Source organism: Salminus brasiliensis, chromosome 1, assembly GCF_030463535.1.
Source record: "Salminus brasiliensis chromosome 1, fSalBra1.hap2, whole genome shotgun sequence".
NCBI classification, from domain to species: Eukaryota; Metazoa; Chordata; class Actinopteri; order Characiformes; family Bryconidae; genus Salminus; species Salminus brasiliensis.
The window spans coordinates 70,590,257-70,615,552 of NC_132878.1; the positions used below are offsets into that span (position 1 = coordinate 70,590,257).

Genomic DNA, 25,296 nt, shown 5'->3' on the forward strand with positions numbered 1-25,296 from the left:
GCTGCTGCCACTGGACTTTTGTAGATGTCCTAAACTGCGAATATGAGCTGGGTAGAACTGAGTCAGAGCACTGAGAGTACATTTACTCTACACATCTTCAGTCTCTTCACATCCCACTCTCTGATCTTTAAACTGTGGTCAGAGAGACGGCAGTATGTCTAGTAGACAGCCCACGTTGGACCAGATGCACAATTTACCCTCAAAACTGGACTCCCCACAATTCCTCTAGTTTAAAATAGATAATAGATAATAATAATGTCCACTGCCCCTTTTTTTTTTGATAATGCTCTGACCACATTAATGTTATTAGAGCCTCATTCTGGATATTAATGATAATATAGCTCCATTCTGGATATTAATGATAATATAGCTTCATTCTGGATATTAATGATATTAGAGCTTCATTCTGGATATTAATGATATTAGAGCTTTATTCTGTTTACATCATCATTACAATTATCTACAGCCACTTTCATTATGATGTTTGTTAATATTTACTAATACTTTTTTACTTTTTTGTTTCCTAATCATTATTTGAATACTTCGACTTAGAATCTGTGTATACATTAATCTAAAATAAAATTGGTTTACATATTTTTGATGATTCCATGATTCCAAACTCTTGACTGCTGACTGTTTACAGTATTCTGGCTTGTCAGACTGCCGTGTCTAGTGAGGTCATGTTTAAACCTGAATGATTGTTCGCAGCTGTCTGATCTGTAAATGTGGCATGTTTGTGCCACACAGGTTGACCACATACTGATAAATTTAGCATGAAAACCAGGTCAGCTAGAACTGTGGCTTAATTTAGCCAAACTGCTAGACAAGCTATGCTCAGAAATGCATGTTAACACTTTTGGAGTATTATTCAGTAACTGCAGGGACGTCAGCACAAACTGTGACGGCTATTCTCTGGTAATGGAAGTTTGTTATACGACTTTTGAGCCACTGGCAGACCATGGGCTTTTTAAGGGGTTAAAAACCTAAAAGGATCCATTTATATATGGTACCAATTCAATACTCAGGCCTGGTATTGTGCTGATGGAAGCATAAATTACTGGTTTTCTTTAATCAGTCATTTTTGTGTATTTGTTTTAATGAGGCTGAATAATGTGAAACACTGTAAAGGTAAGTGTGTATGATAGAAACATAAACATTTTGCATGGTCCAATACTACGTTCTTTTATCATGCAACACACATGCAACACAATTTCTCAGGGAGGACACATTTTAGAGCAATCAAAGTCAAACTAGATGCACATACAGACTTAATCTGGAACAATACAGCTTTATTGTACACTTTATATGAAGTTATTTCTAATGCAAGGACAAATTTATTTTTACACTCAGTCTTGTGCAAATGTTTGGACACTCTTGGCCGCACTTTTATTTTCTTTAACTTGAGATCATCACCCACCCCTACTGAGCAGAGGAACATGCAGCCTTTCCAAACCGGTTCTCTCTTGTTACAAGTCTAGATTACATTCCAGAGAACAGAGAAAGAACAAAACAGGACAGAAAGTACTTAGAGGGAAAGCCCATCTACCTGCAGCGTAGGCGGGGCAGTTGCACTAGGGGCCTGTAGTGTAGGATCGCCCCGGCAATGGACTACCTAGCATATTTACTGGACAAATATAGTGAAATGTTTTAGTATATTCAATATCTGTAATCTGACTTGGTTGAGATATACCACACTGCAAAAACCTAATCTTTTAAACATTTCTCATTATAAAATGGGATCTTCACTTGAAAAAGTCTATGGTACATACACTGTATTATGTCCAAATGTATCGAGACAGCCTTTCTGATGAGTGAGTTCAGCTACTTTAAGAAGTATCCATTGCTACAACATGAATTTACACACAAAAACACTGATCAATAGATGCTCTAGAGTAGATGCAAGCACATTATCCTACAGTCACCATGACCAGTGTTAGCAAGTGTGGGCAAGAAGGGTATAAAGCTGTGGAACAGTGGAACTGTGTTCTCTGGAGTGATGGAGCTAATTGTCCAACATTAACACCTGACCTCACCGATGCTCTCACTTTAAGGCTGAATACAATAAAATCCTTTCCATAGCAATGTTCCAACATCTAATGTAAAGCCTTCCCCGAAGAGTAGAGGCTGTTACTGTTACAAAGTCGGGGGCAAACTCTCTACTAATACCCTTAATTTCAAAGGGTAACGCTCTACCATTATATTGGACACAGCAGACTGTTCCGGACTGTCCTGCGGTGTCCCTGCATCATTTTCTCCAATTCTCCATACGGGTGTTCTCCAAGGAATGTGTGCAATTCACGGGCACACACTCTCAGATCTCCTGTCTGATCTAAGCCAGCAGGAACGCGTCACACTCATACACACACACACACACACACACCAATAAGAGGAAAGCACTGTTACGTCACATGACTGGGTGTGATCTCTCGGCCTCAGACTGTGTGTATGCGTGTCACAGTATCGCTAGCTGAGCTACTGTATGTGTGGTGACGGCTGCTATGGTGACAGCCCTCCTCCCTCGTGTAAACACAGGTTGAGTGGTTTCCAGTTCTACTGTCACAACCAGACAGGTAGTGCAAGCCATCTCACGCAAACTCGCTGTAGTTGCACAAGAGGAGTTTCCCTGAGAAGTTTTTTTCTGTCTCTCTTTCTTTTTGGCATGTCCGCTTAGGGCACAGCTTAGAGACACCCCTGAGAGGCACCACCTCTCTTTGTTTCAGGAGTAAAGCCTCCAACTGCTTGTATCGCAAACCATCTGAAAAACAGCAAAGCCTTGAATGTGTCTTGCTTTAAGTAAAACCTATTACGTCAACACAACTGATGTCCTCTGTTGTACTGTGGGTGATTTTTCTAGTTGTGCAACAACTGCTCCTCTGATAGACCATGCCCTCCTTCCAGTAACAGCAGGCCTGCATAAGATACACACGAAAGAAAAAGCAGGAGAAACCTATATGGGAAAGACTGCACGTGGAAAATCGGTCAAATTCGCTCGGCCCAGTCAGGATGGCTGCCAGTAGGTGTTTTTGCAGGGAGTGCCCCGGTAAAGTCACAGAAGCACACCATAAACCCCCGGGTGAGGGGCCTTCCATGTTTCACTCTCTTTGAACACACTCAGCTCTTCAAAAGCTTTTTCCTACTGACACCATTCAGCTTCTCTTCTCAAAAGTGAGGGTTTTTTTTTTTTTTTTGTTCCTGTCACATGACAGCACCTGCTCTGGAGCATAAAGCACAAAAAGAAGGTCAAAGATCAAAACTCCTGTAAGAACTTTAAAAAGCCCTGTAAAAAAAAAAAAAAAAAAAAAAAAAAGGACATGGGTTTGGGTTTTATTAAACATAAACTTTAATGTAATTGTTTTTTTAAGCACTATTTATTTTAAAGCACTATTTTGTCCATTGGTTTGCTGTACAGGATCTTATTATAAGGGGATACTCTATATTATATACATTAGATATTATTATGCTGTATTATTGCAGCACAGTTATATACTGCTATATACTTTGCTGTAATATTACTGTAATAAATATCATATAGCATATAATATATTCTGGAGCTTTATGCTACATTATGTGTAATATTCATATATATATTATAGATTATATTATATTATTTATATTATAATATATACATATTTACTTCTATATCTATATCTACTATATTTATAATATAATTATAATATATATATATATATATATATATATATATATATATATATATATATATATATAAATGTAAAAACCCTCATCATCAAGCTCCTGAAGACAGACAGGAGGCCTCTCTCTCATTCATGCCTTCATTCGGGCTGGGAATGCAGGCTCCTCTGCAGTGTGTAATAGGAAAATACAGATTTTCATTCTTACTTTGCGGACTCATTAGAAGGGAAATTCTGTGAATAAAACCCCGCACTGAGTTCCCCTGCTGGTCTAAAGCCGTTCAGCTCCCTCGCAGCTGGAAATCCCCCGCTGCACTGACTGGTTTATAAAAAGGCGCTCCTCCTCCTTCCTCCAGTTCGCTTCAGAGTTCTGTAGAGCAGCGACTCCGCACAGAACGCGCCAGCTTAGCCATGGAGTACGGGACAGCCCCTGTGGATTACTTGCAGCACATGGAGCCCAAACAGGGCAAAACGCAGCAGTCCGAGGACCGCTTCGACAGCGGTGTGGATTCCTTAAAGGAGGACGAATACAACCTGATTGTGGAGGAAATGGGCCAACTGGCAGTGTCTACAAGTGTCGATGGAAACACGCACTCGTACGAAGCCTGGAAGAACGAAGTCACAGAGGACGGAGACACGTAGGTTTATTTTTTTTTTTATATACATAATTATAGACTTTATATCAGTTTTAATCCTAATTTAAAATGGTGAAAACCTGAAATTGGGCCCTCGATGCAATTTTCCGTTCCTCCTTAAGTTGCAGTGCAGACTCGACAAGAAACGCAAATCTGAACGTGTGCAATGTGGGCTCTGAATTATCTAGCTAGGATTAAAGTCCTATATTAACCTCCTAATGCATGCGCTTGTTTCGGTGGAGAGTTAAAAGGAATAGTTCTAAAGCGAAGGGAATACAACTTCCATTGCATGCAGTGGCGCCGCCCTGCCACACAGGGGGCGCTGCGGAGTCAGTGGGAAAGTCCCTGGCACGCAGCCAAGCGTACATAACGCATCAGATGGTGGTGGAAATAACCTTCAAGAAAAAAGTCCACTGTTGCGAAATGCCTAAGTGCTCAGTCCTTTTCTGTCTCTAAACCCACTTCCTCTTGTTGGTATTCTTGTCATGTTTGAATTCTGAGTAACACCTACTCACCCCACCTCCCCCACAATCTATTTTCCAGGTACCTTCACCTTGCAGTTATACACGAAGCAGAAGATTATGCCCTCCAGATCATCAAGCAGTCTCTCAACGACTCCTTCCTGAACAGACAGAACAACCAGAGACAGGTAACTGTCGAAATGACAAAAAAATACAAAAAAATATATAAAAATAAAAAAATTAAAATAAATAAATAAAATACTCAATTGACCCCTGAACCCTTTTTCTGCAGACGGCACTTCACCTGGCTGTGATCACAGAACAGCCGCACATTGTGGAGAAGCTCCTGAAGGCTGGCTGTGACCCCCGGTTGGTAGATCAGAATGGGAACACGGCCCTTCACATCGCCTGCAAGAGAGGCTCCCTGGCCTGCTTCGCTGTGCTCACGCAGATCAACACACAGCATCTTCGGTCCATTCTTTACTTCCCAAACTACAACGGTATGTTCATTTTTAATATTACAGATACCAGCTTTAAGTGCTAGTACATTATATGTAATATAACCTATTATATACTAATACAGTAATATAATAATAAAGCATAGAAATCTGGTATAATATAGAAATATGGTCTCATCAGTTTTGTCCCATTTTGATTACAGGACACACGTGTCTCCACATAGCCTCAATCTACAGCTACCTTTCAATGGTGGAGAACCTTGTTCAACTCGGTGCTGACATTAATGCAAAGGTACGTGTCTCCAACCCATCCGACACCCCACACATTTTTAAAGCGGATTTCAAAAGCAACCCCTTTTGTCTCGTTCTCAGTAAAGAGAACTCACGTGCACTTGTTGATGTTCCTTCCAGGAGCAGTGCAGTGGCCGGACATCCTTACACCTGGCCGTGGACCTCCAGAACCTGGCTCTGGTCCACCGGCTGATTGCCCTGGGTGCGGACGCCAACAGCCTGACCTATGGCGGGTACGCACCATACCACCTGACTTTCGGCCGCCAGAACAGTGAGATCCAGAAGCACTTGTACGAAAGAACAGCGCAGGACCTGCGAGAGCTGCCTGAGAGCGAGAACGAGGAGAGCGAAGAGGAGCCCACGTCTGAGGACGATTGTGTAAGTTTGAGATATTTCTTTTGTAATATGTATACTTACACATTTGTTCATAGTAAATACTGAAAATATAATCATAGCTACTTCAATAATGCCTAGCAGTTCCTGAAAAGTAGGCCCAGTCTTAGCACTGATAAGGGAATGATAAACTAGGGTGTTCAAGAAATGAAGCCAACCTGAACTGTTTGATTAACAGTATTTATCTGCTCTTCTTCACAGATGTACGATGACATTCTGTTTTGTGGGAAGTGAAGTAAAAAGACAGGACTATAATCTCCAATAAGCAACACAAATGGCAGCTAATGCTCATACCTAAGGCCATGAGAAGGATGAGCCCTCCAAAAGCCTGCTGGGACCAAAGCACAAGCCAAAGGGAGACCAGGCTGGAGACACGAGAATGATAACAGCGTCCAGCACCCAGGGGCTCATTATGAGAAATGACAGCTCATAAAGCCCCCCACAATACAATCGCTAGTGACTGTATCTGAATAGCAGATGTATCATATTGTAAAGAAAAAAAGAGAGAAAACATCTATTTTTGTACTGTGTAAATATTAAATATGACACTATTGTAAATCATGTTTATTTCTATGTATGACCACAAAAGGATTTTAAATTAAAAAAAGAACATACCTTACCATACTTATAACCCTGTGTGTGAGCTTTACTTTGCTTTTTAATAATCATACTGTACACTGGTACACCTACTAGGTTGATTTTGTGCCTTTTCTGTATTGAGCAATTCATGCAAGTACGTATAAATCACAAGCCTGGTGGAAAAGTTTAAAATAGATGACGAGCTTTACCGTACTTCGTCAAGAGAAGAAATTCCCTGATTACGTACTGTACACAGTATCATTTCCTCAGAGGAGGCTGTGAGTCATGTAGATGTCACCAATTAACAGAATGTGATTCCTTATGTTTGTAGAGGTGGGGTCATGTGACTCACTTTACAGCAAAAGTTCCCCGATGGTTTTCATAAACGTGGGGTTTCCTCTTAATTCACAGAAATCCAGCTGAGATTTGAGTCCAACGCTGGACCATTTATATACTCCATATAACCAAATCTCCTTAATTAAAATATTGGGAGTAGTATGATGATGTGAGGAACACGTAAAAAGCAAGCTTTCACAAAATGATTTTTTTCCTTTTATTTATGGGATTTAAGGAATCAGGCAGCCATTCTTAGGGAAACTCCAGGGCTTTGTTCTCATGACGCTGACTGTTTAGGCCAAAGGGGAAAACTATTCAGTAGAGTAGCTGTGCATCATCATGCCGTCACATGCTGGGAGGTGAATTCCAGCCTGAGTTCATCTTTATCTACGCCTCAGATGGTTGTACAGTGCACAGAACACGTAGTAGCGCCATCAGTAAATGTGCAAATACCATTTAAGAACCTTCAACACCTTCTTATACTGATGTACCCAATATTGCTTGCCCAGTGTGGACTAATATGGCCTCAGCTTCAACTAGAAGTAAATATTTCACACAAAACACGTTAGATGAACAGGGAAAGGTTTCAGATTTCAGTGGTGCGTCAGCTTTGGCTTTAGTTGTATAACAGTTTGTGTCCCATATCTCTGCTGTGAGTCACAGTTCAGGACTCCAGATAAAGATCCGAACAAAACGTCCTGCTTCCATAAGGGGCCGCGAAAGCAGGTACGTCCCTGTGAATAAGGTAAATTACAAGTGAAAAAGAGGAGGTAGTATTAATGTTATGGCTGATTGGAGTAAGTAGTCATATATGACTCCTTGGGGAACCCCTGCAGACACTACTTCCATTTTCATTTCCTAAAGTAGTGAAACAGTTTTACGGAGGATTCTGATAAATGAAGTTCAGTTTACGTCATCACACAAAAAAAGGCCGGATCCGATTGATTAGGGGAAATAACAGGTAACCAGATGAAAGCATGGCAGAGTTATGATCTGCATCCTTAAGCACAGACAAATAACTAAGCAAGTAAATCCTGCTTTATAATTTTCCACAGAAAGCAGTTCTATTGTTCTGTGGACAGCAAAACAATGAAGAAGCTGTGACCACCTTTTTCTCCAAAACCATCTTTAATGGAACAGGGGGAATCTACATGGGAACACAGTATGCATCACTCTAGAACATGGTCCTACACCTCTTCAACCAAACTGAAGCTCAGTCCCGCTCAGACAGAGATACCAAGTGCGTGTCCACTTCTGACTCAGTGAGAATCCTGAAACACACAGCAGAAAAGCAGAACGCAGTTAAACCAATGGGATCATTTAGCACTAGTCTAACATGCATTAATATACATGAGTTGACCGGATAAGACAAATGTTCTTAACTTTGAATGGAAGTTAGTCAAGGAAAAACAAGTTTATTCCAAGTAATTTAGAGCATTTCTATTGGTCTATTCACCCAGAATCATTAACACAGTGTACAGGGTTCAACCCCTGGAGATAACGAACTACGAAAAATAAAAATACACATGAAAATACACAAAAAAGATAATTATCACAACAATATTAGGGGAAAAGCTTGAGCATGGATGTGTCAACAGCATGAGACACCCCCCCCAACCAGAGGCCTAGATCTAAACACGGACAGTGGTTCTCACAAAAGATGGCACATGGTAAATGATTGAAAGAGAATAAGGGGCTTATCAGTATCAGAGGTGGACAATATTACTGTTATTGGAAGATTGCCCGCCGAGATCCCCTCTACCTTCGTCAAACCAGCTGCCACCTACCAGTCAAACCAGCAGGCCCCTCACCCACCACCACCCATAGCAGACCAGCGGCTCACCCGCCTACCACTGCTACCTGCTTAGTGACCATGTTAAAACCATTTTTAACTATCTGTTGTATCTGGTTTGGTAATTTTTATCATTAATGTTTAAATAGTTCTGACCAGAGGAGGATGGGTCCCCCTTGTGAGTCTTGGTTCCTCCCAAGGTTTCTTCCTCCAGCTCTGAGGGAGTTTTTCCCTTTTTTTTTTTCCACTGTCGCCGTTGGCTTGCTCACTGGGGGTCTTTGATTCATCATGTCTTACTTTATTTCTTCTTTCTTCTTTGTCTGTCTTTTATTAATCACTATTTATGTAAAGCTGCTTTGTGACGACAACAGTTGTAAAAAGCGTTATACAAATAAATCTGACTTGACTTGACTTATTGTGATACATTTTGTGAGCGTGATAGATAATCTATGTATTGTGGATAACATCAGTACTTAAGAAACCAACTGATCAACGCACATTTCTTTCAAAAGAGCGGAAGTAGTCCTGTTTTAACTAGCTGTACTGGTAGTTTTTGCAGTTCTTGACTGCAGTCTTTAAAAGGGTGTCGCTCCTACAATGCGGTGAGCATGTGCATTTCCAGAGCATGTGCTCCCTAACATCGTTTACACATGGATCTGAAATTTCCCATCTGAGTGTTTCTACATCGCAGCTATGAGGTTTCCGAGCCTAGCTCGAGCTACGAGGCTCCCAGACGAGCCGCCCGAGTGACTCTACACTGCGGCTTGAACGTTTCCACAGTGCCACTATTACAGCAACTGTACACCTCGAGTTGTTCCACAGTCTAATCCTGAAGAGACTCTACACGACGGATTAGATGAAGCCACGTCCTATGTCTGGAGCGGCTTTACTTTGCTGCCTGGATGTTTCCTAAGCCCGAGCAGGATTTCTCCCTTGCTCATAAAGACACACTCTGGGCCAGCTAAGTGACTTCACGCTGGAAAGTTTTCCCCACCCCCCCTGCCTGCTGGGGAATTCTGTGTGTGAGATCATTTTGTTTGTTGTGAGCGACCTTGGGTTTGAGAAAGGTGCTATATAAGTTACATTCATTCTGCATTTTGTCTGTGAGTCCGAATGTGCATAATAATGCATAATAATTAAAAACATTGCTAATATGCTTCATTCAGCATTGTAACAAACAACAATAACATCATTAAGCTGTGGAGCAGTAGAACTGTGTTCTCTGGAATGATGCTGCTCCATCCAATTCTTTTGGGATGGGTTGGGGAGTTAAAGGCAGGGTGGTGTTAATCAAAGATCCTGACCTCACTATAGTGCTTGTCGGTGAACGCAATGCATTCATATCCACACAGCTATGCTCCAAAAATCTGGTAAAAACCCTTACCTGGACAGTAGAGACAGTTCCTCCAACAAATGCATGTATAATCTTTAGCAATACCCTTGATCTCAAAATGAAACAATGAATGAGCAGGTGTCCAAATACCTTTGTACATACAGTGTATTATTACAGCAAACCACCTATAGTTTAATAACTGTTTATTTACAGTGCTGTAGCCATCCAGGAAGAGTTCTATCTTCTATCTTGCTAGTTGTACTAGAGGTACAGGTAGAAAGAAAAAGGTTGAACCTGTTTCAGACTGTGTCAGTGATTCTTTTTATTGACGGTAATTGAGTGTTTTTATTTTCCTACTTCCAGTAACTGCTGCTATAGAGCCAATAAATTGTTAGAAACTTCCTTACTGTTTAACTGGTTTCTGTCGCATCATCACACTCCTGCCTCAGCTTTAATTTAAATTAAAAGGTAAAGGTGCACGTATTTGTCACTGTACAGTGTACACTGTACAGTGTACACTGTACAGCGAAATGTGTCCTCCGCATTTAACCCATCTGGTAGTGAACACACACTCACACACGTGTGAGTGTGTGTTCACACATACCCAGAGCGGTGGGCAGCCAACTCCAGCGCCCGGGGAGCAGAGAGGGTAAAGGTCCTTGCTCAAGGGCCCAACAGTGGCAGCTTGTCGAGCCCGGGAATCGAACCCACAACCCTGTTATCGATATCCCGGCGCTCTAACCGCTGAGCCACCACTGCCCTATTTATGATCATTTCCATTTTAATGCACAGGCTAAAGGTGCCAAATTAAAGGTGTAAATACATTTTTAACTTATTATTTATATTATATATTGTATATATATTGGTAATTTATCTACGTTTTTGCATCTGAATGTCTTGCTATCCTTTTGCTGCTGTGACACTGTGAATTTCCTCTCTGTGGGACTAATAAAAAGATTATCTTATCTTAAATTCAAGTAATTTATTACAAGTAGACTGAATAGTGCATTTTGACGGATCATGACTTGAGGAATCTAGCACAAAAACTTTGTTAGAAAGATTAACAGACCACAACAAATATTCAAAATGTTAATAGATAAAACTCAATTACAGGAAATGAAAGCCAATTTTCATGAATGATGAAAAGCCATTGGATCACTACTTTACTCAATCACAGAACAGGTATAAACTTTGTTAAGATGACTGGAAGTGCCCTGCTGGGATTCGGCTGACCTGAATCTGGGGTCCTCCGCTGTGATGACGCCCACTTCCAGCTCAGATGGCTTGAAATCAATGGAAAGCACTGTGGACAGACAGCTGATGGCCGTCTGCAAATCCAAAAAGAATGAAAGAGACTGAGCAAATGATTTTGGCTAATACTATTTAATAACTACTTCAGATCATAATATATATTGTACCTCAATTGTTTGCTCGAAGGTCCAATCGTGCTTCTTCTTCACTTTCTTCTCCAGGAAGCTGGTGGCTTCAGTCTGTTTGACACCAGCCGCCGTGGCCTTGAAGCCACAGTAGTAGCCTGCTGGGTCGCACTTATACACCTGGGGTCCATATTCTTCATCCAGACCGATCACAATCATGCCTAACACAGAAAACACATCCAGGCTTTCTTTCAGTCTGTAAGCTTTCACAAACTTGTTAAACCAAGATGCTGCAATACTGCAGACTTTACTTTAGCAATAGCGGGAAACTTCACTGATATACAGTCTAATAATTTCTCCACTTATTATGGACCTGAAGGTCATTGCAATATTGGGCTTTCAATATTTTTTTCTTAGAAAGGAAACAAATCTGTCTGTGTTTTTAAAAGACCAACACAGGATCAAAATGATACATCCATAAACAAAAATATAAATACACCCACTTGATTATTAATTCACTGGTGCTGAAAGTTCCAAAATGTCTTAACTTAATAAGGCCTCTTACCTTCCTGTTAGTGATCATGATTAATTGCAACTGGTAGCTTCTGTGTCCTCATATAGTGCAAAAAGAACAATTCATGAACAAGTCCAATCTTGCCATGACATTCATCTCTATGATGAGCGCATGTATTCTTCTAATTTCTTCGGAGCTCCTTTTTTTTCTCCACAAGTGTTTTTGACACTTTATAAATAGAACTAATTTATTTGGATTTGAAATGTACCCTACACACAGTGCATACCCATAGGCTTATGTCTTTGTGTCTCTGCATACAGTATAACAGTTTATGTTTCCACTTTAAGTGGTAATCTTCACATTGTTAAAATAAAAAGATATTCATAAGCCTATGATGGTCTTAATTAGGATGTTTTATGCAGAATCGTATGCAAAAATTAGGTCACCTCTGGTCAAACCAACTAATACCAAGCGTAAACAGCTCACATCTTCTACAGAGAACACACTTTATTTTTATACTTTTTTTTAAGCAAATCAGGCAGGTCACCAATTGTACTGACGTTCCTAACCTTGTCCTAACACTCAACCACAGGCTCTCCTCAGCAGATGTCTAAAGATCATCTGAAAATATATGCTGCCATGAAACTGATGAAGTCTAAACAGACTGCTCAAAATCATTTGGAGAAACTACACTTCTTGGAAAGAACACTTTGCAACTGTGAAGCATGGGGGTGGACCTATCATGTTTTGGGGTTGTGTTGACACTAGCAGCATTGGCAGTTTTGTGTAGGTAAAGGGAAGAATGGGTACCCTAAAAGATATCAGCAATTCCTGGAACCTTCTATTACAAATGTAAAGGTAAAAAGAGAGGTTGGCTTCTACAACAGGACTCAAAATATACCAAACCACCATGGACTACCTGAAGATTAACTACGTAAACTTTTGAATTACAGTTCACTGACCTAACCATCATGGAAAATTGGTCTTAAATATGCTGTGCAGCAAGACGACTCAAAAATATCTCAGTCCTACTGCAAAGACGGTTTGGGGAAGGAAAAAAAAAAAAATCCAACTACAAGAAGCATGAGACTTTTTTTTCTTTCTAAAAAAAAGATTAAGTGTGCATTATGACCGCATTTGTAATCAGGCTCTTCTAAAAAAGAAGAAGGGGGGGGAACCCAACAACTTACAGCAGCCGAGTGGCCTCATTTCAGCGTTCTGTGTGTAAACTTGAGAGATGTCAGCGATTCTCTTACACAGCATGTCGACTGGAATCTCAAAACCATACTTATACTTCCAGTTAGCTGCTTCATAGCGTGCTCTCTGCACCTGAGACCTGCTGTCAGCTAAACACAAAACAAAACATTAGAAAAATGATCAAATCATTTTAACCATAAACATTCACATTAGGGATACAGCAGTACTTGTATTCGTACGGAACAATCACTGTACATACATCAGGATTCTGTGCATGCAGTCTGTGTTTAGGTATTTAGTATTTACAATAGTCAGACCTTTTACATCTAATTGTAGCTTAGTAGATCATAGTGGATCAGAAGGAGACAGTGTGTTGGCATTGTTTAACAGCTGTCTGTGTGCACGCATGTGTGAAAACATGCTAATGTTGACATTTTACTGCTTTATTCACTACAGGCTGTAGCCGCTACCTCAGGGGGAACTATAGCACACTAGGTGGAACAAACTGTAGCTGCATGAATGTCTGCTCAAAAAGAATAAAACCCAGAGTTAGCTCTTTTCTTTTGGCTTGCTTGCTTGCTTTCCCACTGTAACGAACCGTGAAACCATTACACCCCTAATTCATATGTATGCGAAAGAAAGTTCTAGTTTTACCTGTCATCCCTGACATCACACAGCCAATGGTTTCTGTTATTCTGAACAGGTGAGTGACTGTAGAAGCATCCAGAAGCATGTCCTGAAAATAACATACTGGTTTTACTAAATGCATTATTGATGATAATAACAATAAGAACAACAACAACAATACCAAAAGACATATTCATGTGTAATGTAAATAAGCAAACTTACTGGAACCTTTTTCTGTGTGACCACAACAGCACAGTCTTTACCCCGTACAGCGACTGATGTGAGACCACCTTGGTTAATGGCCTTGAACGCATATTCTGCAAAGATGACACGTTTGAGGCAAGAAACCAATTAGAGAGACCACTTCCCACCAGACCAAATTTTTATTTTAAGTGACTGCTATTTTAGGATTTTAAGTGATACCTGTATATTGTGATACTGCTTGCCAGTTTTGCAATATTACAGATACATCTGACAGGTAATCATGATACAGTGTTATAAAACAGTGGCGTCTCTTGTGACATGCAGTGTCTAAACTTGTATGAAAATGAGAAACTATTCAAAAGAAATTCTTTGTTGGTGTCGGTCTAGTCAACAATCACAATAATGTGTTTGTAAAGATTTTTTTTTTTAATGGTCATCTTTTGATACCCTGTTTCTATAAACACATTAGGAACACAGTGATATTTGTTTTACATAAATGATCTGTATCAGAGAGCTGTTTAGATGTGTGATATCTGAAGCTGATACATTTGTTCAACCCCAGAGGAGCAGAACGTTTACAGGATGTTGGACTACTGCATTTCATTCTTTGTACTGCACTGTATAACTCTGATGCTCTGTCATTCTGATCCAGGGGAGTTTGTTACCCCACATAATTCCACATTTTATATATGATTATCTATCACCATTCACAGATATGTGCTTACATGGGGGGGGGGACTTGGGGTCTCCTTAAATAACGACTAGGCAAGTTCTAAACACTCCTATGAAGCTAGCTAAGCCTCCTCAGCAGCACTAGCGGTATGATTCAGCATTACTGCGATTGCAGGCAAACAAAGCTAGCTAGCTATTAGCTAATCAAGTGGCGTTGGGTTTAAGCACAGACGCACTGAATAAGTGCAGCGAGACAGACAGACAGACAGACAGACAGTGAACAGATCTCCAGCACAGACTCGGAGTGTTTGTCTCGGAGTGAGAATAAAACACAAAGAGTAAACACACTCCTCACTTCAGCACCGCCATGGACACCCGATACACACTCACCTACTTGATAAAGTCTACCTTCTGGAGAGAAAATAGTAATATGCCGGTCAAACCCAGCGCTCGAGCCGCGGGACATCTTTATTTCGGCTGTAAAAAGCGTAAAAAGCTGAAATATTTCGCTAAATGAAACCGCGCTATCATGCAGAACACGGCCTGACCCGGAAACTGTCGCAGATACACGTTCCGGGTCTCCTGCCGCACACGACCATGCGACCTACACGTCATGCACCCTCTGAGTTGCACAGCCCGGATGATGTGTAGATCAGCGGAGTAGGCTTTCTCATACGCACCCAAAGCGGTTTAGTTAGCTAGTTTGATATGCACAGAATAGTTAGATACTGTACTCTTCTAACTGAACTAATTATTGTCCTAGTCATTTCTGAATAACAATCCAGAGTAAAAGTCACAGAGTTTAGGAGGTGAACAAGAACGAGACAGAGTCTGGCAAGTTCAGGGCCCATTAAGGACAAGCTCTCACTTTAAGCATCCTGTCATTTGACAGCTTAGGGACTCTGGGACCTAGGCAACATAAAGAAAAGGGCCTCCTGGGTGCCCACTTTTAAATCTTGCTTCAGCAACTTGACTCTTAAATGTTGACTCTGAAATGTTGATGACTGCAACATGAACTAGAAACAGAGGGACTTGACCTTATCAAACCTTTTCATGCACAAGTGAGAGAAAAGTCTTTCCCGTGAAACACGATTGGTGTAGGCTTGTGTTGCTGCCAATGAAACTGGTGCTCTGGTGTTTATGGCACTGCTGATCGAAGTCTGAAGTGTGTTTTTCTGAAGTGTATGTCTACTGCTCAGATTCAGCAACTCTAGAGCTTCTTCAAGCAAAGAAATAAAGTGTTCTTAAATGTCAGAGTCAGTCACCTGACCTCAACCCACTCGAGGATACCTTTCAAGTCAAGTCAAGTCAAGCCAAGCCAAGTGGGTTTTTATTGTCATTTCAACTACATACAGAGTACACAGTGAAACGAAACAACGTTCCTCCAGGACCATGGTGCAACATAGACAGTGCATACAAGACACAAGTGCAACACAAACAAACAAGTGCGGACAGACAACACAACACAGTACAGACAAAGAGTAATAAATAAATTTGGGGTAGAGTCCAGTGAGGTAGTAAGGTTATTTGTGCAAAATGCTTCCCATATTGTGTGGGGAAAATGGTGAGAGAGAGAGAGAGAGAGAGAGAGTGTGCATGGAACAGAAAAAAAACATGAGTTCAGTTCTCTGGAGTTGAGAAGTCTGATGGCTTGGGGGAAGAAGCTATTGCAGAGTCTGGTCATGTTGGACTGGATGCTGCGGTACCTTCTTCCTGATGGCAGGAGGGAGAACAGTCTGTGTGAAGGGTGGGTGGAGTCATCCACAATGCTGGTTGCTTTGCGGATGCAGCGGGCAGTGTAAATGTCCATGACGGAGGGGAGAGAGACTCCGATGATCCTCTCAGCTGTCCTCACAGTTGGCAAAACTGAAATAAGAAAAAACTGTAATAAGAAATTAGAAAGACACACAAACTAGCAATAACTGAAGGCAAATTCAAAGTTCTGGCATCCAAGTATTAAAAACATTCTTTATGTTTAGCATTATGTCAGTTTGTTCAATAACTTCTGAACCTGTAAACATTGCTGACCAGGTAATGCAGTATTTCTCCTTTTGGGAACCTATTGGCACCATGACTTAGGCGTGGGCTGGAGGGGTGTAACATCTCACAGCATTGAGCTGTAGAGCAGTGGAACTGTGTTGTCTGGAATGATGGTGGTGTTCCGCCCCTTTTGGGATGAGTTGGGTCGGGTGGTGATATATCCCCACAGCAGTGCTCCAAAACCTAGTAGAAAGCCTTGTTGGAAACTCCAACAAAAGCAAGATAAACTCTAAAACTGTTGATTTCAGAAGCAACAATGAATGAGCGAGCGTCCCAATACTTTTTTCCTTATAATGTAACTGGTTATGGTAGACCAAGAAATTCATCAGCAGAAAGACTTTCCTTAAAAGATGACTTACTTACAAGCCAATGACCAGTTCAGAACATTTCTTTTTAAGAAAGTACTGTGAAACCTACTCTACTCTTCGTAAAACTCAAAGTAACTGCTTTCTGTAGGTGATTTGACTGCTATGCACAGGACAGGTTCTGAAATAGGTTCTGAAAACTGAAGTAAACATATTAATAACTTAAACTGTTTGAGTTAGTAACAGGTAACATGACTCCATCTGATTAACAGTGCAGTAGAAATGAGCTCGGGTTTGTTTATTATCATTCACTTCCTTTCTTTCTGAAGTCCTCAGAAGAGCAGCTAGAAAAAACACTGTGATGGGAAAAAAAGTTGACCCATGAAAACTAAAACTGGTCCCCCTGAGTCACTATTTTAAGTAAGCAAGGACTCTGGTTTTGGGTTTTTGTCTGGGAGAAAAATAATAAACAATATAATAAACACCACATGCTGGTTAAAAATATACTTTTTTCCATCTGAAGTCCAGAGCCCATCAACTTAAACTAAACTAAACTAAACCAGGCTCGGTGAGCTGTGACCTGTGTGTGTCTGTCTCTGTGACTAGCTCTTAAATGTATGTATAGTTTTTTTAAATTTGCATCTCTATGTATATGGCAGCAATTCTATCCCAGGCATTTCATCAAACAAAGCTGAGTTACCTGAATTTGCAGACTATAAATGGAATAAAGTCACCTAACAGCACCATGAAAAACTAGTGGAGAGCCTGCCAAGACATGAAAGCTGTGATTGGCAATTGAGGTTATTTCACCATAGTGATTTTAGAATGATCTCAAAGTTCAAATATTAGTACTGTGTTGTTTAAGTGTAAATAATAACTTATTTGCATTATAATAATTATAATAATTTCATTGCATTATTTAAGCAGTTGTTTTTGAGTTGTTATTTCTGCAATGAAATTATCTAAATAGCAATAATTTGAAATTTAGGGGAAATGTTGTCCATGGTTTATGAAATACAATGCAAATGTTAATTTCCCTAAACACATTGCCTATAAATAATAAAACCAGAGAAACTGATACTGTACGGTGGTCTCCTGTTTTACTCTGTTTACACAGTTCTAGATTGGTCCCCATTTATTCTATTAACGTACTTTCACACGGCTCCTTCACACGGCTCCAGAATTCCCCTCCCCAGTTCACACTGTTCAACTGACCACAACTGACCACAATATTAACCATATTAACAAAAAGTAACTGCAAAGTACCACACTGTTCTACGCCCACCTCCCCATTTACACAGGTCTATACTGCTCAAGAATGCCTACACTCGATGGTCCAGTTGGTTTGTCAGTTCTTGTTCTAAACACTGTGAAGACAGATGCCAGTTGTGCTGGTGTTTGTCGATGTGTGCTGCGTCAGTTCATGGCAGTGTACATATGAAATACCTGAGAATATCTGAGGATGTAATGGTAATTCACTGTATAAACAGAGGATAAAACATGCAGCATTTAAGTGCAGCATGAATTCTAGTTTTAGTGTAGTTCTACATTGAAACTGATGCTGGTGTTGTTTTTTATCTTTATTGGATAAACACACGGCAAAGATAGAGCTTTTCAATGAATGGTCACTTCCCTTCTCAGAAGCCAATCTTTTAGCACTTCTGAGAAAGTGTATTGCTGTCTGGTATCTTCAATCACTTCAAGCATATGTTTATCGTCATCCAAGTGAAAAGCAACCTGTGCAAAAGTGATTTATCACATTACTTTAAAACCTACTTACCTAAACAGTAAATGTTAATAAACTGAAAAGTCTGCTGAGATTACTGAATTGTACCAACCGTCTGTAAACTTCACTTGAGGGCAGATGGGCAAAAATTATTCGATGAGGCAACGGCAATAGCAGATGAACTTGATTAACACCCTGAATTTGAAGTACCCTTTAGCCTTGATCAATTAACCTCCAGAGGCCCTCAACTGGTGTGGTTGTCTAAGGGTTCGCCCTGTCATTGGAAAATGAGTTGTGACAGCTTCTTTCCCAAGGCCATCAGTCTGCAGCACAGCCAGTTGCAGAGTTCCAATCTATAGCCTATCATACATACATCTCTCCTCAATCAGCAACTCCCCCCACCACCACCACTTTATGCTCTCCTGCAACTATTTCCTGCCTTTTTCACACCTGTGCTTAAACATTGCTTAAACAAGCACAGGGTTCTGGCCCCAGAGCAATATGTTCTGCAGACTGATGTAAGGGCCTGGAAGAAAGATTCCTTGGCCATTCTATTGGAGGAGGAAATGGAACTGCTGAAAATTCGTGACATTTTTGTGAGATCCAGTATTTAAGGATGGATTCTGGCTACTAGTGGTGTATGATACCACTGGTAGCTAGCAGAGGCCATTGATGCAGACACTGAGCACCAGGATGTGAAAGTAAAATTTATACACCCTCTTAGTCCAACAGCAAATGTTCACCCAAAATCTTCTGAAACTAACCAGGAAGGCGTGTTTACTTCAAGTATGCAGTATAAGAAAGCATAGCTCCTGATGTATTGCACTTCATAGAGGATTAGCATGTCTGATGATCTGTTGTTGTTGCAGGGCATCCTATAATCATGCTTACCTCTACACTAAAGCCAATATATGTGTTTGTCAACATTGTCAGTAATTGTAAACACCATCAGATGAAGGATAGTGTCCTTTTCCAAAGGAATATGTAACTACATTTCTTTCATTGTATTTATATATAAAACACCAGCTCCATGCATCATTGCGTGCTACATGCAATGATAATAAACCACTCTACTTAGAACTGATTAGTTTCCTGTCTTTTTCCAAGTAAAGTCAGTTGGCACAGTATTTAGTACAGGTTGTGGTGTGTTTAGTGGCCTTTGGAAACTGTCTGACTGCGATCGAGAACTTGGGGACAATGAAAAAGAGAGCGAAAAAAGAATTTTGATAAATGCCATAAGAAGCACAAGAACATAAAACGCTGAGAAACTCAGAGCTTATTTTAATCACACCAACCGCACTGTGGTGCAGAAATCCCCTCCTTACCCAACCACGCTTCAGATAGCTGAGTCGTGGGCGTCTTTCAGAGTTGGCTTCCTGCTCAGCTCTGAAACAGACTGTAGACCCTTTCACAGCAGTTTGATGGGGTTGGTTGTTCTACTTCTAAAGGTGCAGCAAACCAAAGAGCATGGTCACAAAAAAGCATGAATTAGGAAATCATATGAGACAGTACACCAACACCACTCCGCATACCCCCCCCCCCCCCCCCCCCCCCACACACACACACACACACACACACACAAAAAACAAAAAACAAAACTAGGCCATGCAGTGGCCATGAATTTAGTTCATTTTTTTATTTAGGGCATTTTACTGAACTGTAAGATATTTTAGTCAGCAAAATGAACCCAGCAGTGCTCCTATCCAGTTTAAACCAGAGGGAAAGTCCCGTCCCCCACATCCTTTTTCATTTATCTCTCAGGGAAATAGAATTCTCAGACAAAGGTGTGGATGACCTCATTGCTCACAGACTGGGGCAGTTCTGCTGTTTGATATATGAAACCTTCACAGACAGGCTGACAGACAGATGTATGACTATATATATATATACTGTATACTGTATATATAGCAAGCTCATTTTTGTAAAATATTTACAAATATTCAAATATTTACAAAAATACACAGATGAAAAAATACAAGACAAAAATACAGAGTGCAAAAAGAAAGAAATATCTAGGAGGCTAGTTTGATTTACAAACTAATGAAAGATATTTTTGGAGTCTTTTTAAAAGTGCTGTAAATGAGAAGAGTGATAAATATATTAAAATAATTAAGGCTATTAACATAGTTTTTGCTGTTTTTGTTAAAGTAATTGTAATTTTCTCTACTGTCCAGGATAGGCTTTCTACCACGTTTTGGAGAATGGCTGTAAGGATTTGATTGCATTCAGTGGCAAGACCGTTAGCGAGGTCAGGATTTTGGATTTTGCATGATCACCAACCCACCTCATCCCAGACTCCCCAACTCATACCCAAAATATTGCATAAAGCACCACCATCATCCAGAAAACACAGTTCCACAGCTCCACAGCTTAAGTGCAGACATTAGAAAGGGTAAAGATGCTTTGCATGCCTAAAAATATCTATCACCACAACAAATTTGAATGTTGATGTAGTTTGAGAATGCTTAAAGAGCAATGTGAAAAAAAAGAATGAATCATCAAGGACGTCCCATAATTTCCCCTACTGGATTCATATGTGCATGAACTCAAATAATGCTTTCCTTGTAGGGATTGTTTTTTCCATACTGACCACAAATGGGAAGAATAAAGACGAGGCCAAAAATAAACATGGCCACTGCTGAAAATGTCATGAGTAGCCTGGGCTGGGTAAGAAAGAGAAATACTGGGGAAGCTTCTCCGCCCTCTGCTGAAGTGAAAATAATTTTAGACTGCTTGGAAAGAACTGAACAGCTCTTCAGAACTGCCATGTGCTATCACTATGAACATTTTCACACACTCAACATATTCCACATTCACACACGCTACAACTACAGTCAGTGTTCAATATCTCCTTTAAATTATTCACTATGTACTATGAATTATGCAAGAGGAATTATGGACTATTCAGTATCTACTGTGAATTATTCAGCATCTACTATAAAAATAATTAGTTAAGCTTATTTAATACTGAACCTAACATATGGGTGCCTGGATTTAACAGTGAAGTAAAATATCAATCTACTAATTTACCCTACTAAAACTGACCCAGTATGTTATTATATGAATTAGAATAATAGAAAATAGAATAATTCAACAACGTGTGAAAGATACTTTACATAAAGTTAGTGGTTCAAAGTCTGCAGGAAATGTCTTAAAACTTATACTTCCTTTATAAACAGTAAAACATGTTTAAACATGTGCTAGGATGTATGGCTTTTGTATTTGGAATCTTAATATTTGCATGCTGTTTTGAATAGATGGGAGCATGCAATTACCCTTGATGTCCATGGAAGTCCCAGACTATGTAGATATAGTTCTGTATGTTTGTATTTAAATATAATGTACATTAAATGTACATTTTTGTTTTACAAATTACAATTACACTTTCAGCTGTTTGTAATGAACCAATCAAGCAGGAACAATTTAAAAAGCTCAATACAACTAATATAACAAGGACTTTCTCCCAATTTAACATTTTCATTAATACTGCAGTTTTATCCACCTTGCCATTCACACATTGCAGATTTCCAGTGCCAGAGGAAGCAAAGCAGAGACAGAACATCACAGAGCCACCACCATGCTTCACTGTAGACAGAGTGTCTCTGTGATGCTCTGGGGCTGATTTGCTTTCTCTAGCACTGGAAACCTGCAGCGTGTGGAGGGCAACATGGATTCAATCAAGTATGGGCATCATTGGATCTTCCAATGTGACAATAAACCCAAGCATACCTCAAAGTCCTACAAGGCGTAGTTTCAGAAGAAGTCTGAAGTCTGAAGAAGATTCTGGGGCGATCATCACACTCGCCTGCCCTGAACTCCATTTAAAAACCTTTGGTGGGATTTGAAGAAGGTGGTTGCAGCCGCACACTAAAGAATATTAGTGTACTGGAGGCCACTGCCCATGAGGAAGATTCCTCACAAACTCTGCCAGGAGCTGCAGGTCATAACAGCAGAAGGGTGGCATACTAAGTATTAAAGGCGTGTGTCATAAAGAAGTTGACTAATTCTGGATTGCAGTCGTCATTAAAATTGTCCTTTTGTGTTGAATTGGGAAAAAGTACTTGTTATATTAGTAATGTTGAGCCTTTTCGATTGTTTGAGTGGTTCATTGCAAACAACTAAATCTTGCTAATAAATATAATTTGCCATGGGGGTTGAATCATTTTCATTGCAACTGTACATGAGTGGAACTATGCTATCTGTAAGTTCTGTCTTTCTCCTAGTTCAGTTCATTTAAAGTGAAATAGTTTTTCAAGTCCTGTAGAAACAGTCCCTCAAGGAATAGAACTCAGCTCATAAAAGTTCAAGCAATGGTATATACAGTATATTCGTAGTCGTAGTCAGTCAAGGAGGCTGTTTAAAACTGTATCTCAGCAGTGAGTGTATTTCTGCTTGTAAAACTCTATATATCATAGATTAGCATTAGATGTGTGTATGTGTAAACATATAACATTAAAACATACCAAAATAAATTTTAAAAACAGGATTTCTTTAGCTGTTTTGGATCTCTGTCGTCTTGGCCATCTGCAGTGTTTTTCCAAACAAATAAGTGTTTACAGGACAAATAAATAATGGATGCCTTGATTACTGAATGGAATAGTGTGATGCATACACCTTTTAAAAATACTGATTTAAAGGTAGACATGACCTGTTCATGTTTGCACACTGCCTTGAACATTTCATTGAGAAGCATGTATTTAGTTCACCTTGTGTGTATCCTCTACTTCCTTAAATTGGTTACAGTTCTTCTTTTCAGAAATCCCCTGAACTTTCCCCTCGTCTGCAGCCCAGGTGTGTTAGTATTAATGAGTCCTGCAGATTGCCTCAGGGCTGCGCACTGTCATTTTGTGAATTGTCAATGAGGATCAGTTTCCTCTTCAGACTAATTTTAATCTTGACTGTCAGAGCCAAGATTAAACCCAGACAACTGACCAACAACTACCTCTGCAACACACCTGGTCATCTGTGGGAGCTGCCAGATGTCTTTTGGATGAGCACTGTAAATGTAAAACGAGAAAGAAAAATAACATAGATAGATAGACAGACAGGAAGACAGACAGACAGAGAGACAGATAAAAGAAAAAAAGGTTGAGAGAGAGAGTGGGGAATGAAGAGAGAGATAGAGAACACAGAGAAAGAGATGGGGAGAGAGGGAAAATAAAAAAATGAGAGAGGAATCTTTCTGCAGTGGTGTGTGGAGCGGGGATTTACATCTGCAGGCAGTCAGACTTCTGGGGGAATTCCCGCACGTGCCTCAGATCACTTCTGTGCCAGAAAAACACCTAAAAGAGCCAAACCTCTGCAGAGCTCTTCAGGACCCCAGATCAGCCTCCTCTACTTTGTCTACTCCATTTAGACAAAGTGATTTTAATAGCAGGGATGGCAGATGTTTTCTAAATGTAAATGCATAGTCATGAGCACTAAACATACTTTAATATACTCTTAAAATAAAGGTGCTATAAAGAGTTATTTGAGCAATGCCATAGAAGAACCACTTTTGGTTTCATGAAGAAGTGTGCTTGTAAAGGAGATGTGTGGGAAACCTGGTAAATAACCTTATAACCTTGTATGTAAAGTGAAGGTTCTTTGAATTTGTCTGGATTATAAATGATACTCCACTGAGAGTAGTTCTGGGGATTGGCCCACTTGTAACTAAGCTGGAAATGTTGGACATGAAGGTTTAATCTCGTAATCTTGTTAAAATGTTTTGGGGAAAAGTTTACTTATTCACTTATTATTATTATTATTATGGAGTCAGTTTGGTTAAATGAAACTTGTAGATCACTTTTCAAACAAATTAGTCGCTTTAATTATTTATTATAACTGATCCCTTTAATAAGGTCAACACTTGATTACTTTTAAGGGGGGGTGGTTTTGAAAAGGTGCAATTTTTAAATACACAATTACCATATTACCACAACAATTACAATATTAGAACTGTCATAAATACAGAATCCCAGTATGAAAGTAAACCATTGTTGCTGTTTGAATAAAACCATGTACAGAAAAAATGTTGGTCCAATGGTCTAATAGATACATCACAATTATAGACAAACACAACTAAACACAAACAATAGTTCTGTTCATATGTTTTTTTTATTAAATTGAGTATATTAAATTGAATAAACATCCACAGTGCAGGTCAGAAAAAGTAAAGGAACCCTTGAGTTTAACAACCTTTAGAACAGGGGTGGGCTATTCCGGTCCTGGAGGGACTGCTCAAGCACATCTGATTTGTCACCTGTTAATTGCTAGGTTAAGTATAGATTTGCACACCTTGAACAGTAATGTTGGACCACTATATATTTAATTTTATCAATATTTCTGGGATGCCTTGTGTGCACATCCCACTTCAGGTCATGCCATTATCTTGATAGGATTAAGGTCAAGACTCTGACTTTTAAAAAATTATGTTTTCACAATTCAATAACTTAGGTTTCGCCTGTCCAGAACATTTTTTCCAGAAGCACTGTAAAACATCCAGGTGGTCTTGGGAAAACTTGAGAGGGGTCAAAATGTTGTTTTGGACCGCAGTGGCTTCCCTTATGACTTCTTTTTTTTAAGTGTTCATAGTAATAAAGGTTTTTGCAGATGTAGAATATCCTGTAGGTCCTTTGCTGTTACCGTTAAAGTTTTTTGACCTGTCCCCAGATTGCCTGTTGTGCTCTTGGAGTGAGCAACTGAACAGTGGTGGGTAGCCCAAATGG

The 25,296-nt window shown here is 39.9% G+C and overlaps 2 protein-coding genes across 2 annotated transcripts; one reads left to right on the top strand and one right to left on the bottom strand.

Moving 5' to 3' along the window:
- Window positions 1-4,020: 4,020 nt before the first annotated feature.
- On the top strand, window positions 4,021-6,519 carry nfkbiaa (nuclear factor of kappa light polypeptide gene enhancer in B-cells inhibitor, alpha a). Its single transcript, XM_072656958.1, has 6 exons — window positions 4,021-4,288; window positions 4,829-4,934; window positions 5,039-5,246; window positions 5,408-5,496; window positions 5,616-5,873; window positions 6,090-6,519. Exons 1-6 carry the CDS (start codon window positions 4,062-4,064, stop codon window positions 6,120-6,122), a joined length of 921 nt encoding a protein of 306 aa, XP_072513059.1. The 5' UTR covers window positions 4,021-4,061; the 3' UTR covers window positions 6,123-6,519.
- A 1,393-nt stretch (window positions 6,520-7,912) lies between these two features.
- Window positions 7,913-15,088, bottom strand: psma6b (proteasome 20S subunit alpha 6b). Its single transcript, XM_072688363.1, has 7 exons — window positions 14,909-15,088; window positions 13,865-13,959; window positions 13,670-13,751; window positions 13,009-13,164; window positions 11,347-11,525; window positions 11,162-11,256; window positions 7,913-8,074 (listed from the first exon to the last, which is right to left on the bottom strand). Exons 1-7 carry the CDS (start codon window positions 14,982-14,984, stop codon window positions 8,017-8,019), a joined length of 741 nt encoding a protein of 246 aa, XP_072544464.1. The 5' UTR covers window positions 14,985-15,088; the 3' UTR covers window positions 7,913-8,016.
- Between the last annotated feature and the right edge of the window lie 10,208 nt (window positions 15,089-25,296).